Source organism: Xyrauchen texanus, chromosome 11 (assembly GCF_025860055.1).
Source record: "Xyrauchen texanus isolate HMW12.3.18 chromosome 11, RBS_HiC_50CHRs, whole genome shotgun sequence".
NCBI classification, from domain to species: domain Eukaryota; kingdom Metazoa; phylum Chordata; class Actinopteri; order Cypriniformes; family Catostomidae; genus Xyrauchen; species Xyrauchen texanus.
Genome location: NC_068286.1, coordinates 45,533,095 through 45,550,594, shown reverse-complemented (window position 1 = coordinate 45,550,594; position 17,500 = coordinate 45,533,095). Strand labels below are relative to the sequence as shown.

The following is a 17,500-nucleotide window of genomic DNA, read 5'->3' as shown; positions in this document are numbered from 1 at the left end:
TGCAATAAGGTTTCTAACACGACTACTTCATTTGGAAAGTTGTGGAAATGTAATAGTGATGTTAAAGCAAATGGGTAAGCAAAAACAGGGGCATAGTTTCCAGGGGGGATGGGGGGAGGTAACCCCCCAAAAAACAAAAACGAGCAAGTTCACACTGCAACCTCGGGCTGAAACGTTTAGTTGACGTTATCGAAAACGTCGAAACCTTGAAAATTTAATTAGATATTCAGACTTGCTTTTAGAGAACTGATCTTGAATAGAAATATATTTTGTCTTTAATGCACTCTCAGAAGTATAACCAAGGGAACTAATACACTTATATATATATATATATATATATATATATATATATATATATATATATATATATATAAAAGATACATTCTATCTTATATGTTGCTTCTCAAGTTAATGTATCTTGTTTTAAGGATTTTTAGACCATTTTAAATGGAAAACAAGACAAAAACTCTTGATAACAATAGTTTTTTTTTTTTGCAGTGAATTTCTTTACTGAATTAAACTTAATAAAAAATATGTTTCCCCTATAATTCAGTGAATGTCATTTAGAGGTATTTTTAAAAAGATAACTTTTCCTCTTTGTTGTTAGTAAGCACGTTTAATACAACCTTTTAAGTCGGGGCACAAGCTGAATAATCGTTAAGAGCTAATAATAAATCGTTGCAATAATTGCATTCATTTTAATATAAGTGGCCAGTCTGTGCTAAATAATCTTAGACCTTTTTCACGCTAGCACCATCTGTTTAAAGGACATGACAAAGAGGCTATGAGGGAAGGATTTACAGTCTCTTCAATGGGCTGTGCGGCAGATTAAAGTGTTTTTGGATCGTTGCACGAACAAAACATTGATAAAATACCTGTCCAAGTACATTCAATATACAAAGAACTCCAGATAACATGAGTTGTGGAAAATCAGATGTGATTCCTTGATGAGCTTTATACAGTTTTATACCATTCGTGCCATTGAGGAGATGGTAAGTCTATCCGAGAAGGGTGTAGCTGAAGGCATTGCTCCAAAAATGGGCGGTCGCTCCAAATCACAATTGGAGATGTAGGAAGCCCCTTACCTAACCCTTTCCCTAACCTTAACTGTGAGTGAAAGTGACAGCCCCTTTTGGAGATGGCACAACCCCCTTTTGGAGTAGCCATGCCCCCTTTTGGAGTAACTCCGCCCTCTTCAGAGATTCTGCCCCCATTTGGAGGACAGCCTCGTTGTCATTAAAATCATTAAAAATCACAGATGGCGCTACTGTGAATAAGGTCTATTACTCTGACAAGCGTTTTCCTTTATACAATGTGAGCCAATGGAAGTAATGTATGTTGGAGTACATTTAAGTGGGATTTTATCAAAATATTACCTTTAATAAACATGTTTTTGCCAACGGGGGTGCCATTTGTAATAGTGGCCCGAGTTACCCAGAGAGGAAGTCTATACAGTTTTCAATCAAATTACTGAGTAATTTAACAATTTCTTTACTCAAAACTTGCATTACAATGCCACTCTTAATTCCATCCCAAATAATAATATTATCCATTCCGTTTATGAGAATATTTAACCAAAAAACTTGTATTTCATGGCAACCTCACATTCATTCCTATGGAGAGTTCTGCAGTACTTATCAGAGTGAGCGACCATTACCAAGGGGGCGGAGCTTAGCGAAGGGTCAATTTCTTCTGTGCTTTCTGTACAACTGTTTTCTCTTATTGTGGTGTCAACAATTTTATATGGTCTCTTCCTGGGTGGCCAGAACAACAGCAAAGTGGACCAGACTTTATACCAATATTCAAAAGTCTGACAAACACACACCTGGATAATGCGGCCCCCTTTTTTCAGAATGCTTTTACATGCCTCTGGACTGTATCTTCAGATATGTGTTTTATGAAGATGCCTCGTCTCATTTCTCCATTGCTCAGTCGACTGCCATACCACGGCCCCCCACCTCACTGATGCCAAGACACGTTCCATTTGCTCTGAATAACGGTACACTGGGACAACACAAATAACCCCATACAATCACAAGAAAGAAATGTTTATCTGCACTTTGTTTGTGCCAGTTTATGTGATACCTTCTAGGTTGTGGCCATGGGCCATGATCCTTCCCATGTGTCTCTTCTTCATCTTTTCCTCTGTCTTTGTCTCTCCATCCATTCTCACGCTGCAAGGCCGTTCTTTCATCTTCCACCTTTTTATCTGCAGGCTGGCTTTCACCGTTCTCTCTGTCTCATTGCATTAGTCCACTAGAATACCGATAGAAACAAGAGAACGAACAAACAAAAGTTCTTACAGGGGTCTGAAAGGTCGATTCTGAGTTTGGCTGGAGTGGACAGTGGCAGTTCTGTGTAGCTCCATTTCCTGCTTTTGATTGAGCATAAGTGGCTCTGTGTGTGCCACTTACACACCGACACACCGATCAAAAACACACAAGAAGCAGCAAAACTGAGTTTGACTGAAGCTGTTGGTGGAAAATCCCATTCTCAACAAATGTTGTGGCTACTCATGATAACCAGATTTTTCGAAAACGACCAAGCAAGTCTATTCGTCATTTTGCTGGCTGGATATAAAGGAACACCCACATTATTCATGGATTTAAATTTAAATTTGGCAGATGCTTTTATCATAAGTGACTTACAGTGCGCTTTTAAGTGATGGGATGCATGCCCGCCGCTGAATTGTCCTAATCAGCCGGGAGGGGTATAAAGACGAGCCGGGGATGCCAGTTCGAGAGAGAGAGAGAAACACACACAGTGCATTTATGTTTCTTAAAGTTATTAATGCGGGGCATCTGTGGCTCAGGTGGTAGAGCGGGTTGTCCACTAATCGCAGGGTTGGTTCGATTCCCGGCCCACATGACTCAACATGCCGAAGTGTCCTTGGGCAAGACACTGAACCCCAAGTTGCTCCCAATGGCAGGCTAGCACCTTGCATGGCAGCTCTGCCGCCATTGGTGGGTGAATGAGACACAGTGTAAAGCTGTGAATACCGCTAAAGTTAAAAAGGCGCTATATAAGTGCAGACCATTTACCAATTAATTTAGTTATGTTGACTGTTCTGCTGGTTCCCGCCTCCTCCCACCCCGGCCCACTCTTGGCTAAGCCACTGTATTTAAATAACTTCTGACTGTTACATCAAACCCAGCTTGTGATGTTTCTGGTTTTTACTCATTTAAATCATCTTTTGCTTCTAACCATACAGTATGTATACACGGTTCTTACAATAACAGCATTATATTAATCATAAACAAAATAAGTAAATTTTATACAAATTTTATACATTTAACCAAATTGATTTCCATTGTTATTCATGCATATATGCATTGCTCAAGTCCAGCCTCGAGCTCATTTCTGATTGGTCATGTTTGCACGTCATTTAGAATGTTCACTTCAACGCATCAAGTGTAGTCAGCCTCAAGCCGTTGTGGTTCGTCGGCTCAACAGTCGCGTCCGGTGTACACAGGGTGTAAACTGGTCTTTCCAGCAGCGTTGTCATGGCTAGCTCCATTCTCAACCAGTTGAACAGCAAAAATCCTAATTATTCATTATTTTAACTTCTTCAACTTTAAAAGACAGGAAGGACAGCAGGAAACCGATGGAGTGCGTACTCCAGGTAGGGAAGGAGGTATTGCCCCAGGTGAAAGAGTTCAAGTACCTCGGGGTCTTGTTCAAGAGTGAGGGGACAATGGAGCGGGAGGTTGGTCGGAGAATCGGGGCACTCGCTCTATCGCACCGTTGTCACGAAAAGAGAGCTGACCCGAAAGGCAAAGCTCTCGATCCACCGGTCAATTTTTGTTCCTACCCTCACCTATGGTCATGAAGGCTGGGTCATGACCGAAAGAACTAGGTCGCGAGTACAAGCGGCCGAAATGGGCTTCCTCAGAAGGGTGGTGGGCTTCTCCCTTAGAGATAGGGTGAGGAGCTCAGTCATCCGTGAGGAGCTCGGAGTAGAGCCGCTGCTCCTTTGCGTCGAAAGGAGTCAGTTGAGGTGGTTTGGGCATCTGGTAAGGATGCCCCCTGGCCGCCTCCCTAGGGAGGTGTTTCAGGCACGTCCAGCTGGGAGGAGGCCTCGGGGATGACCCAGGATTAGGTGGAGAGATTACATCTCCACACTGGCCTGGGAACGCCTCAGGGTCCCCCAGTCAGAGCTGGTTAATGTGGCTCGGGATAGGGAAGTTTGGGGCCCCCTGCTGGAAAACTAGAAAGATCAAATGAAGCAATGGATCAGACCCAGGTCATAACAAACATTTAGTTTGTGGTTGGAGCAATTATGCATTGTAAACAAAGTTTACAAAGTTTGAAGATAAAGTATTGTGCATATGTAGTGAAGTCTGAATGTGGTTCAGATGAAGTGGGAGGAACAAATAAACATCGCAAGGCGGTAATTTAAAGAGACGTTGAGTTGAACCGCAGAGACATGACAAGCTGTATTGATATATGATCCGTACACTCACTAAGCAAGCAGTGAGGGCACGTGGGAAGATAATATACCTCTGCAATAATAACACACCTCTGTTGTTGTTGTCTAGATTTGAGGAGTTAAGGATAAAAGGATAAAACTATACTTAGGTTAACTTAAACACTAGGGGTGTGTGCATGTGTTTGTGAGTCCAATAAGTATCTGAAACACAGTATTTGTGTACCATTTTAGCTAAAGTGAGGGTGCGTGTTGCGTGTGTGTGTGTGTGTGTGTGTGTGTGTGTGTGTGCAGTGAATGTCTGAGTAGCTCTGGCTTGTGCATTGGTCAGAATTGTGGTGGATTCTCCATCGATGGCCTACCGCCAGTCTCCCGTCCTTACTGATCAACCCGCCATGAACCACAGAGCGGATTATCATGCCTGAACCGTCCCTTAAGGCATGCACTGTCATACCTGCACACACAGATGTCATGCATACATGTACATGTATGCTCACCTGGTGAAGTGACAGAGTTTCAATGATTCATTCCTGAATGTGTGTGTATAGGGAGAATTCACATCTATCAATCATCTATCCTTATATGTATTCTGACAATATTATCAGCGTTAAGATCATCCTATTAGTATGGATGTAGACAACAACACCAATGACATGTTGTATTATCCCACTTTACCTGTATTCACCCCTTTTGATTGTCTAAAAGTGTCTTAAATATAGCAAAACCCCTTTAAAATAATTGTATTAGGATATTTAACTAATACCTTCTAGACACCTAAAGGTACACTTACTAATTGATTTATTTGTGACACTGACACCTAGTGGCATGGATGCAGCATCACTGTAGAAATGAACTATTCACAGTCAGCCGTGATTCATTTAAAGGGGTAGCAGATGCTATCTGCACTAAAACAGCAACAAAAAAAAGTGCAAATAGAGTTAGATGCGATTTTCACTCCTAATTAAATAGCACTGTGTTTATTGTTTATTGTGTTTATTTACTGTCTTTACATGCTACACTGTTGCAGCGACAGTTGAGGGTTCAGTTTGTCTTTAGTTGAGTGCAAATAGTCACTCTGTATGTTTTTTAAGGACAAAATGACTGAGTGCACCTGTAAATAATGTGCTAATTGAAATCTATTTAAAGGGTAGGGTTAGTCATTATTAAAAATTAGCTTAATTTAAGAATAATAAAAGTCAAAAGAAAGTCAAGTACACTGTGAATATAATTAGTCAGAAATATCAGAAAACAAAATGCCTTGGAAAAATTAAACAAAGGGACTCATTTGAATTATTGAAAACTACATGCAAGCTTTCATGTGTATGTGTGTGTTGTGTGTGTGAGTGTGTTGTGTGTGTGAGTGTGTTGTGAGTGTGTTGTGTGTGTGTTGTGTGTGTGTGTGTGAGTGTGTTGTGTGTGTGTTGTGTGTGTGTGTGTGAGTGTGTTGTGAGTGTGTTGTGAGTGTGTTGTGTGTGTTGTGTGTGTGTGTGTGTGTTGTGAGTGTGTTGTGTGTGTGTTGTGTGTGTGTGTGTGTGAGTGTGTTGTGTGTGTTGTTTGTGTGTGTGTGTGTTGCGTGTGCGTGAGTGTGTTGTGTGTGTGAGTGCGTGAGTGTGTTGTGTGTGTGTGTGTTGTGTGTGTGAGTGTGTTGTGTGTGAGTGTGTTGTGTGTGTGAGTGTGTTGTGTGTGTGAGTGTGTTGTGTGTGTGAGTGTGTTGTGTGTGTGAGTGTGTTTTGTGTGTGTGTGTGAGTGTGTTGTGTGTGTGAGTGTGTTGTGTGTGAGTATGTTGTGTGTGTGAGTGTGTTGTGTGTGTGTTGTGTGTGTGTGTGTGAGTGTGTTGTGAGTGTGTTGTGAGTGTGTTGTGTGTGTTGTGTGTGTGTGTGTGTGTTGTGAGTGTGTTGTGTGTGTGTTGTGTGTGTGTGTGTGAGTGTGTTGTGTGTGTTGTTTGTGTGTGTGTGTGTTGCGTGTGCGTGAGTGTGTTGTGTGTGTGAGTGCGTGAGTGTGTTGTGTGTGTGTGTGTTGTGTGTGTGAGTGTGTTGTGTGTGAGTGTGTTGTGTGTGTGAGTGTGTTGTGTGTGTGAGTGTGTTGTGTGTGAGTGTGTTGTGTGTGTGAGTGTGTTGTGTGTGTGAGTGTGTTGTGTGTGAGTGTGTTTTGTGTGTGTGTGTGAGTGTGTTGTGTGTGTGAGTGTGTTGTGTGTGAGTATGTTGTGTGTGTGAGTGTGTTGTGTGTGTGTGTGTGAGTGTGTTGTGAGTGTGTTGTGTGTGAGTGTGTTGTGTGTGAGTGTGTGTGTGTGAGTGTGTTGTGTGTGTTGTTTGTGTGTGTGTTGTGTGTGAGTGTGTGTGTGAGTGTGTGTGTCTGAGTGAGTGTGTTGTGTGTGTGTGTGAGTGTGTTGTGTATGTGTGTCTGAGTGTGTTGTGTGTGTGAGTGTGTTGTGAGTGTGAGTGTGTGTGCGTGAGTGTGTTGTGTGTGTGTGTGCGTGAGTGTGTTGCGTGTGTGTGAGAGTGTGTGTTTTGTGTGTGTGTGTGTGAGAGTGTGTTTTGTGAGTGTGTGTTGTTTATGTTGTGTGTGTGTTGTGTGAGTGTGTTGTGTGTGTGTGTGTGAGAGTGTGAGTATGTTGTGTGTGTGTTTGTTGTTTATCTTGTGTGTGTGTGTGTGAGTGTGTTGTGTGTGTGTGTGTGTGAGAGTGTGTTTTGCGTGTGTGTGTGTTGTTTATGTTGTGTGTGTGTGTTGTGTGAGTGTGTTGTGTGTGTGTGTGTGAGAGTGTGTTGTGTGAGTGTGTGTGTGTGTGAGTGTGTTGTGTGTGTGTTGTGAGTGTGAGTGTGTTGTGTGAGTGTGTGTTGTGTGTGTTGTTTGTGTGTGTGTGTGTTGTGTCTGTTGTTTGTGTGTGTGTGTGTGAGTGTGTTGTGTGTGTGTGAGTGTGTTGTGTGTGTGTGTGAGTGTGTTGTGTCTGTTGTTTGTGTGTGTGTGTGAGTGTGTTGTTTGTGTGTGTGTGTTGTGTGTGTTGTGTGTGTGTATTTATCACTTTGTGGGGACCAAATGTCCCCATAAGGATAGTAAAACCCAAAATGTTTGACCTTGTGGGACAATTTGTCGGTCCCCATGAGGAAAACAGCTTATAAATCATACTAAATTATGTTTTTTGAAAATGTAAAAATGCAGAAAGTGTTCTGTGAGGGTTAGGTTTCTGTGTGTGTGTGTGTGTGTGTGTGTGTGTGTGTGTGTGTGTGTGTGTGTGTGTGTGTGTGTGTGTGTGACCAGCCCAATAATGGAGGTTTAACCAAATTATCTACTCTGCCTGGCCAAACAAACAAAAACGTTGCCGTTTGGATTTAAGGCAGTGTTATGATCTGGAGTTGCTTCAGGTCGAGGCTCAGCAATGTAATGCGGCATTAAAATGAAGTCAGCTGACTACCTGAATGTATTGAATGGCCAAGTTATCCCATCAATGTATTTTTTCTTCCCTGACAGCACAGGCATATTCCCGAACAACAATGCCAAGATTTATCATGCGCAAATTGTGAAAGAGTGGTTCAGGGAGCATGAATTGGCCACCACAGTGTCCTGACCTTAACCCCAATGAAAGTCTTTGGGATGTGCTGGAGAAAACTTTATGTAGTGGCTCGACTCTCCCATTGTCATTACAAGATCTCGGCCCAAAATGAAATAAATGTTGTGACGTTGTCAAAACAATGCCACAACGAATGCATGGTGTAATCATAGCTAAAAGCGGTCCAACTAAATATTAGCTTATGCAACGTATTTTTTTTGGCCAGGCAGTGTATTAAAAACTGTCATTTACACACCTCATTAACCCCAAAACTATCTGTCTCCCCCAATCAGACTCTCAAATGAGAGAATTATTTCTGATCACTGCTGAAAGTGACGGCACATCATGACGACTCCGTGTGTTTGAGAAGGTTTTAAAACCCCTCACTCACCTTGATGGCATACTAAGTGCTGGCTTTGACTCAGTGTTATATTAAAATCACAGCGTGAGCCCTCAACAATTCATTTTATACGCGTTACGCTGAGCTTATTTTCTACATAATGAAGTTCATACAGTGCATTTGACATTATTGCAGGTAGAAAGTGACTGGCTTGCTTTGTGCTATTTTTCCTAGCGCTTTAAATCAGTGCTAAATTGCTCTCGCTCTGAATAATGTACCATGCAGGCATCTATTAAAACATAATAAGCAGCTGGTTTATAAATAATAAGGAGCCCACGCAAAGAGGAAAACACGTGCAATCACACAGCAGACATGAGAAGACAACGCTATGGTCGTAAAGCATTTGAGATTCACTGATTTTGTTAAGTGTGCATTGTTTTATTTTCCTTTGTGTTCCTTTGTGAACAGTCAAATTACAGTACAATCATTGTGCACAAATTCAGCAGTGCAGATCTGAACATGTACAGCACGGGACATAGATGACACAACAGGACACCAGAACAAAAGACACAATCAGAGACACATCACGATATATTATATTCTCTATGTCATCTGTCAGAGATAACTGACTTACAACATAAATCATTGACATGCTGTAACATCGATTTAAAAAGAATCATGCTGAGATTGATGAATTAAACAACACTTGGTTAGGCCTTTTTCTCAAATTTGATGAATATTAAACTGAATGAATACCTGAGCACATAGAAAGATCAAGGTTTAATGGTAAGCTATGATGTAAATAATCTTCACGGAAATAATATATGAAGTGCTTCTGTGCCAAATGGCTTTGAGTGTACAAGAAAAGACACAAGGCCAGTGAGATGGCACAGTTATATACAGTACATACTGCATTGTGTATAGTCCGAATAAGCAAGACCCCATGAAATCAAAATTGGAGTTTTGTGTCTTTTAGTCCACGTCTGTTCAAGCCCTTTATGCTAGTGTACTTCTAAAAGTACATTTTTTTAACCCCAATTTGGAACAGCCAATTCCCAATGCGCTCTTAAGTCCTCGTGGTGGCGTAGTGACTCGCCTCAATCCGGGTGGCGGAGGACGAATCTCAGTTGCCTCCACGTCTGAGACCGTCAATCCGCACATCTTATCACGTGGCTTGTTGAGCATGTTACCGCTGAGACGTGCCGCGTGTGGAGGCTTCACGCTATTCTCCGCGGCATCCACACACAACTCACAACGCGCCCCACCGAGAGCAAGAACCACATTATAGCAACCACGAGTCACATGGGTTACCCCATGTGACTCTACCCTCCCTAGCAACCGGGCCAATTTGGTTGCTTAGGAGACCTGGCTGGAGTCACTCAGCACGCCCTGGACTCGAACACGTGACCCCGGTGGTGGTAGTCAGCGTATTTATTCGCTGAGCTACCCAGGCTACAAAAAAGTTGCCAAAATGAACCTTTAGCAGATATACGCATTTCAAATCTACAGCCTTTCTCTTCTGAGAAATACTGATGACTCATCTTGCACTGTAGATTTTCGTCCAATCAGTTGCTCTCTAGAATGAGAAAGTCCCTCCCCTAAACTGTGCTCGTCAAGTGATTTCATGGGGTCTTTAAGAAATCACTAGTTGATAAAACATACAGTGTTTAAAATTGAACATACATCCAAACTAATGAACGTGCCAGTTAGCGAACATTATCTAATACAAAATATCCGCTAAGCAAAATATTTAAAGTAACATTTAAAAAAAAAAAAAATATGAAATTATAAAGTATGAAAAAAGAAATATGGGTAGAACATTATGTGAACTAGTTTTTGCTGTATCACCCTGAAGAATACTTCCTGTATATTTAATGACGTATAAATAAAAACCTTTTTCCTCATTGACCTCAAACACTTTTGAAGATCACACACCATGAAATCTTCAATTACATACACAATTTTGCATATTAGTTTCAGTATACAGTTTATTCTTTGGGAAGGTTTGTGATGTGTGGTAAAGATCCAGTGTTGAGCTGACCACACACACACACACACACACACACACACACACACACACACGCATGCACGTACAGCTTTTATTACACACTCTTAAAGACACTTTTAAAGGTCTCTCAAAGAGTTCACCTCTCTATCCATGAACATGCTGAAAATGTATAAACAGAATGGCAGAATGAGTGTAATAAACAGGGCTAACATACCCAGACTGGAGTTTTGCCTGACTACAGTTATGGTTCTCTCATAGCCACTGGAGTGTGCAGAAATGGGGTTACAACCAGCGTCCATCTTGCTGTTTTGAGAGTGGGTGTTTCTCTGGAGCACAAAACAAGAATCATCCATCTTTAGTCAGTGAAATTGGCTCTTTTCTTTGCAGAGGAGGATAATTAAGCAATATCACATGAGCAAGAGTACGATATGGCCCTATATCAGCACTGCTGTGATTTGGCCGCAGGCACGAGTGCTGTAGGTAATTACAGCAGTGCTGATATAGGGCCATATAGCACGATTGCGAGTGTGATATTGCTTATATACAACAGTTCAATGAACAAGTACATTTTTAAAAAATTAGGAAAAATTGAGTACGGTCATAAAAAACGCATTTGTGCACGGAACTACTTTCTTACGTGACCGATCAGAATCTGCCATTGCTGATTCAAAACAAATGATGCATCCAAACATCCGTTAGTAATTCAAAAATGTCACTTCAGAGATGGTATCACGGCTTGTGGTGTTTCGAACAAGTTATTGGATAAACAAGGATGGATGCGAGTGTGTGTTTGTGTGAGAGAGAGAGAGAGAGAGAGAGAGAGAGTGTGTGTGTGTGAGAGAGAGCACCTGTTGCCACACCTAATCAGAGATGCTGTCAGCTTTCTGAAGGTCAGCTTTCTCAGTGGAAAATATACGTCCAAGTGAGGGTATTCCTCTCTATTTTGCTGTAGCCAGTGCGCTAAAGTCATTCACTATAGAACAGCAATGTCCTCCACCATTTTAAACAGTATGTATCCAATGTGGAAACTCCGATAAAAGGTAAGCACTTGAGTTTTGTAATAAATTAGTCTGTTGTGTCTCTCAGCATGAGCCTTAATCCTGAAGTTGTCCGTTTAAAGCCGTTGAAAGCTATTTCCTAGTTTTGGTAATGTATTAGTAATACGAGCGATCACAGAGCGCTGTTGTATGTAAACAATGAGTAACGGATTCACTTTACATCACCAACTGCCTCATATTACACAAAAATGATCTTTTGCCACCACCTGCTGGCTAACATGTGTAATTTCAAAAATAAATCCAGTAGCTCCTTACAGATACACTTCAGTTTAGAACAGCAGGAACACAAGCGGAGTGATCGAGTGCTGATGATGTCACACCATCAGTGCTCATGGAACGTCTCTCGTCCAATCAGATTAGAGGACCAGAACTAACTGTGGTATATCAGAAAGCAAGCCGGATTGTCAGAACTGCTAATAACTTTTTTAAACATCTGTTCTGTAGGAATATTTGATTTTCAATGTTCACTGTGTTCATTTAGCGCACCAAAGTCCACATCTCAAGAGACATCCTGGGTGAGTAAATGTTTCTTAATGACATTCATATGGCTTAGCATCAAGAACAATCATCTGCAGAGCAATTTCAAGCCAAAAAAAAGCTTATTTTCAAGAAGGGAAATGCAGTTTTTCTAATGTTCACATTTTTTTTTATCCCAAATCCTAACTCCATGGAACAAGCCCTTGACATAAAGTATTCAGACACTTAAAGGAATAGTTTCACCCAAAAATTTAAAAAGATGTGAATGACTTTCTTTCTTCTGCCGGACACAATTTCCACGATTTTTAGAGGAATATCTCAGCTCTGTAGGTCCACACAATGGAAGTCAACAGGGTCCAGAACTTTGAAGCTTCAAAAAGCACATAAAGGCAGCATGAAAGTAATCCATGTGGCTCCAGTGGTTTAATCCATGTCTTCTGAAGAGAGATCGGTGCGGGTGAGAAACAGTTCAATATAAAGTCCTTTTTTACTATAATTTCTCCTCCTTGCTCAGTATGTAGCAATATGCACAAAGAATGCAAATCGCCAAAAACAAAAGAAGAATGACTTAAATATGCATTGGTTTCAGACCCATACCTATCATAATGCTTCTGAAGACATGGACCACTGGAGTCTGGATTACTTTTATGCTGCCTATGTGTGCTTTTAGAGCTTCAAAGTTTTGCATTGTGTGAAGCTACAGAACTGAGATTTTCTTCAAAAATATATATTTTTTTAGATCTGTGGAAGAATGTCTCATCCGCACATATACACATTTGGGATGGCATGAGAGTGAGTAAATGATGAGAGGATTTTCAACTATTCCTTTAAGTCTAAATTAAAAATGAATGAATATTATGCCTAAATTAAGTGATATCTGCAAGCAAATGCTCTTATATATTTTCTCTACTGACTTCATATTTCATATTCATTTTTTCCAATTATGTTTTAAACATTTAACAAGGTCAATTTTGAGGATGTATGAAATCAGTTCACTTCAAGTTCAACACAGGTCTATTAAATTTGAGAAAAAGTTTCCAAATACCTTTTATCATAAATTCTGAACAGTACATCTATTATTTAACCCTTGAGTGCAATTTAAAAAAGTACAAAAAAATGTCTGTGTCAAAAAACTGCCATGAAAATATTACATATTAATATTATTTTTCACTTTCACTGGCTTAGATTTTTTAACCAACATCAGTCCTGATCATAACTACCAAATATTCATTCATTTTCAGGATTTTAACCCTTTAAATGCCAGATTGTTTACATAATGCCACTGTTGTTTTTTGTTTTTACATGTTGTGTTTCCATGTTTTATGGGGACTTTCCATAGACATAATGGTTTTTATACTGTACAAACTTTATATTCTATCCCCTAAACCTAACCCTACCCCTAAACCTAACCCTCACAGAAAACATTCTGCATTTTTACATTTTCAAAAAACATAATTTAGTATGATTTATAAGCTGTTTTCCTCATGGGGACCGCCAAAATGTCCCCACAAGGTCAAAAATTTCGGGTTTTACTATCCTAATGGGGACATTTGGTCCCCACAAAGTGATAAATACACGCTCACACATACACACACACACACACACACACACACACACACATGTTGTGTTTCCATGTTTTATGGGGACTTTCCATAGACATAATGGTTTTTATACTGTACAAACTTTATATTCTATCCCTAAACCTAACCCTACCCTAAACCTAACCCTACCCCTAAACCTAACCCTCACAGAAAACTTTCTGCATTTTTACATTTTCAAAAAACATAATTTAGTATGATTTATAAGCTGTTTTCCTCATGGGGACCGACAAAATGTCCCCACAAGGTCAAAAATGTCAGGTTTTACTATCCTTATGGGGACATTTGGTACCCACAAAGTGATAAATACACGCTCACACACACACACATTTTTACATTTTCAATAAAACATCATTTAGTATGTGTTTTAAGCCATTTAAATTATGGGGACACTAGAAATGTCCTCATAATCCACATTTATAGTATACCCTTGTAATTACCATTTTGTAACCACAAAAAAGTCTTCGTAAACCACTTAAACCTGCCCACACACACACACACACACACACACACACACACACACACACACACACACACACACACACACACAATAGCAGTGATCTATAATACAGCAAACAGAAAATAGGGGAAAAGCTTATATTTGCTCCATAGGCTAAACATGAGAAAAATGTCGCCATCTGGTGGAAAATATAAAAAATTACAAATTTAAGCCAGGGATCCGAAATGAAATCATAATATCATAGAATTCACGATTTAATGCTTTAATGGCACTGGGATCAAATTTTGCAGTTTTAATGGATTTCAATGGGGACATTTTGTTCTGAAGGTCCTGAGTGTGACTATTTTGTGTACACAGTGTGTTATAGATGTATTATAGGAACTGAGGATGAAATCTCAAAATTCCCCCAAAAATACACACCTTTGGCAAAATGACAGCTAGAATGACCACACTAAATTAGGACAGTGATTGCATGAGTGCAAGCGGCTAAAAACAACCACTATTTACAAAATCAATTGCTATAGGACACCACAAAACTGACATATCATTTTGCAAATCTTAACTTTACACTGTGCTGTAAACAACTAGCCAATTTACAGAATTTATCCTCTTCACATTGAAAAACAATTGTCAAGAGTTAGAAGGTCAGTGGTTGCTAGACAAAACCCTTTTAAAGAAAAGAGCACACTAGTATCCAATGTCTCTACACTTGCACCTTGTGGTGTCTGGAATAAGCAGATAATTATGTAGCCTACCTGCAGAGTGCCTCGCTGGCTGTTATGTGCCGAGAGGCAGTTGCCTGTTACATCAGCTCCTGAGTCCTGCGTGTCATTTTCCTGTCAATGATAAAGCTGTTTTATATCTCCCTTTCAAAACTCTGTCTGGATACAATCACATACACACTCAACTCAAAACAGAAGACATGCAGGGCTAGCTAAACCTGACGTGAAGACGTATAAACATATATACTATACTATAAATATATATATGCATAAACACATAAAATGCTTTAAAAATATATATATTTTTAACATCAATCTACACTCCATACCCCGTAATGACAAAGCAAAAAACTGAAATATCACACTGACATTAGTGTTCAGACCCTTTGCTATGAACCTTGAAATTTAGCTCCTGTGCATCCAATTTCTCTGGAACATCTTTGAGATATTTCTACACTTTGATTGGTTCAATTCAATTGATTGGGCATGATTCGGAAAGGCACACACATGTCTATATAAGGTATCACAGCTGTAAATGCATATCAGAGCAAAAACCAAATCATGAGGTCATAGGAACTTCCCGCAGTGCTCAGAGACAGGATTGTGTTGAGGCACAGATCTGGGGAAGGCTACAATATATTTTTGTCTGCATTAAAGTTTCCCAAGAGCACAGCAGCCTCTGTAATTCTTAAATGGAAGAAGTTTGAAACGACTCTAGAGATGGCCGCCCGGCCAAACTGATCAATTGGGGTAAGAGAGGTGACCAAGAACCCGATGGTCACTCTGGTTGAGCTCCAGACATCATGTGTGAAGATGGGAGAAACTTGCAGAAGGATAACCATCACTGCAACACTCCACCCATCTGAGATGTATGGCAGATATATCTCCTCAGTGCAAGACACATGAAAGTCCGCTTGGAATTTGCAAAAAAGCACCTAAAGGCCATCATGTCTGGAGTAAACCAGGCACCGCTCATCACCTGCACAATACCATCCCAACGGTGAAGCATGGTGGTGGTAGCATCATGCTGTGGGGGTGTTTTTCAGCAGCAGGGACTTGGGGACTGGTCAGGGATGAAGGAAAGCTGAAAACAGCAAAATACAGAGATATCCTTAATGAAAACCCAGAGCACTCATGACCTCAGACTGGGCCGAAGGTTCATCTTCCAACAGGACAATGACCCAAAACACACAGACAAGACATGCAAGAGTGGCTTCAGGACAACTCTGTGAATGTCCTTGAGTGGCCCAGCCAGAGCCCGGACTTGAACCCAATCGAACATCTCTGGAGAGACCTGAAAATGTCTGTCCACCGACAGTCCAACCATCCAACCTGACAGAGCTTGAGAAGATCTGCAGAGAAGAATGGAGGAAAATCCCCAAATCCAGGTGTGCAAAGCTTGTCGCATCATACCTGAAAGACTTGAGGCTGTAATCGCTGCCAAAGGTGCTTCAACTAAGTACAGAGTTAAGGGTCTGAATACTTATGCCAATGTGATATTTCAGTTTTTCTTTTTAATACATTTGCAAAGTTTTCTAAAATCAGGTTTTGGCTTTGTCATATGGGTGTATGGAGTGTAGATTGATGTGAATTTCTTTTTTATTTAAACCATTTAAGCATAAGGCTGCAACATAACACAATATGAAAAAACTGAAGGGGTCTGAATACTTTCTGAATGCACTGTATGTATGTATATATATATATATATATATATATATATATATATATATATATATATATATATATATATATATACAGTGAGGAAAATAAGTATTTGAACACCCTGCTATTTTGCAAGTTCTCCCACTTAGAAATCATGGAGGGTTCTGAAATTGTCATCGTAGGTGCATGTCCACTGTGAGACACATAATCTAAAAAAAAATCCAGAAATCACAATGTATGATTTTTTAACTATTTATTTGTATGATACAGCTGCAAATAAGTATTTGAACACCTGAGAAAATCAATGTTAATATTTGGTACATTAGCCTTTGTTTGCAATTACAGAGGTCAAACGTTTCCTGTAGTTTTTCACCAGGTTTGCACACACTGCAGGAGGGATTTTGGCCCACTCCTCCACACAGATCTTCTCTAGATCAGTCAGGTTTCTGGGCTGTCGCTGAGAAACACAGAGTTTGAGCTCCCTCCAAAGATTCTCTATTGGGTTTAGGTCTGGAGACTGGCTAGGCCACGCCAGAACCTTGATATGCTTCTTACAGAGCCACTCCTTGGTTATCCTGGCTGTGTGCTTCGGGTCATTGTCATGTTGGAAGACCCAGCCTCGACCCATCTTCAATGCTCTAACTGAGGGAAGGAGGTTGTTCCCCAAAATCTCGCAATACATGGCCCCGGTCATCCTCTCCTTAATACAGTGCAGTCGCCCTGTCCCATGTGCAGAAAAACACCCCCAAAGCATGATGCTACCACCCCCATGCTTCACAGTAGGGATGGTGTTCTTGGGATGGTACTCATCATTCTTCTTCCTCCAAACACGGTTAGTGGAATTATGACCAAAAAGTTATATTTTGGTCTCATCTGACCACATGACTTTCTCCCATGACTCCTCTGGATCATCCAAATGGTCATTGGAAACTAAAGACGGGCCTTGACATGTGCTGGTTTAAGCAGGGGAACCTTCCGTGCCATGCATGATTTCAAACCATGACGTCTTAGTGTATTACCAACAGTAACCTTGGAAACGGTGGTCCCAGCTCTTTTCAGGTCATTGACCAGCTCCTCCCGTGTAGTTCTGGGCTGATTTCTCACCTTTCTTAGGATCATTGAGACCCCACGAGGTGAGATCTTGCATGGAGCCCCAGTCCGAGGGAGATTGACAGTCATGTTTAGCTTCTTCCATTTTCTAATGA

The 17,500-nt window shown here is 40.6% G+C and overlaps 2 protein-coding genes across 4 annotated transcripts in view; one reads left to right on the top strand and one right to left on the bottom strand.

The window, feature by feature from the left end:
* Nucleotides 1–1,362: 1,362 nt before the first annotated feature.
* Nucleotides 1,363–17,500, bottom strand: part of LOC127652072 (multiple PDZ domain protein-like) — a 53,295-nt gene continuing 37,157 nt past the window's right edge. For 2 of the 3 annotated variants that reach the window (XM_052138128.1, XM_052138129.1), the window contains exons 17-18: nt 14,667–14,747; nt 8,744–10,644 (exon numbers count right to left, since the gene is read on the bottom strand). In XM_052138128.1, the coding sequence (XP_051994088.1) occupies nt 10,435–10,644; nt 14,667–14,747 (291 nt within the window). In that variant the 3' untranslated portion in view covers nt 8,744–10,434. Of the gene's footprint in view, nt 2,005–2,085; nt 2,257–8,743; nt 10,645–14,666; nt 14,748–17,500 lie in introns of those variants that run through there. The other variant, XM_052138130.1, reaches the window with a different exon arrangement.
* LOC127652078 (histidine-rich glycoprotein-like) overlaps nt 13,573–17,500 on the top strand; it is a 133,654-nt gene continuing 129,726 nt past the window's right edge. The window contains exon 1 of the mRNA XM_052138137.1: nt 13,573–13,698. The gene's annotated coding sequence lies outside the window, so the exon portion shown is untranslated. The remainder of the gene's footprint in view (nt 13,699–17,500) is intronic.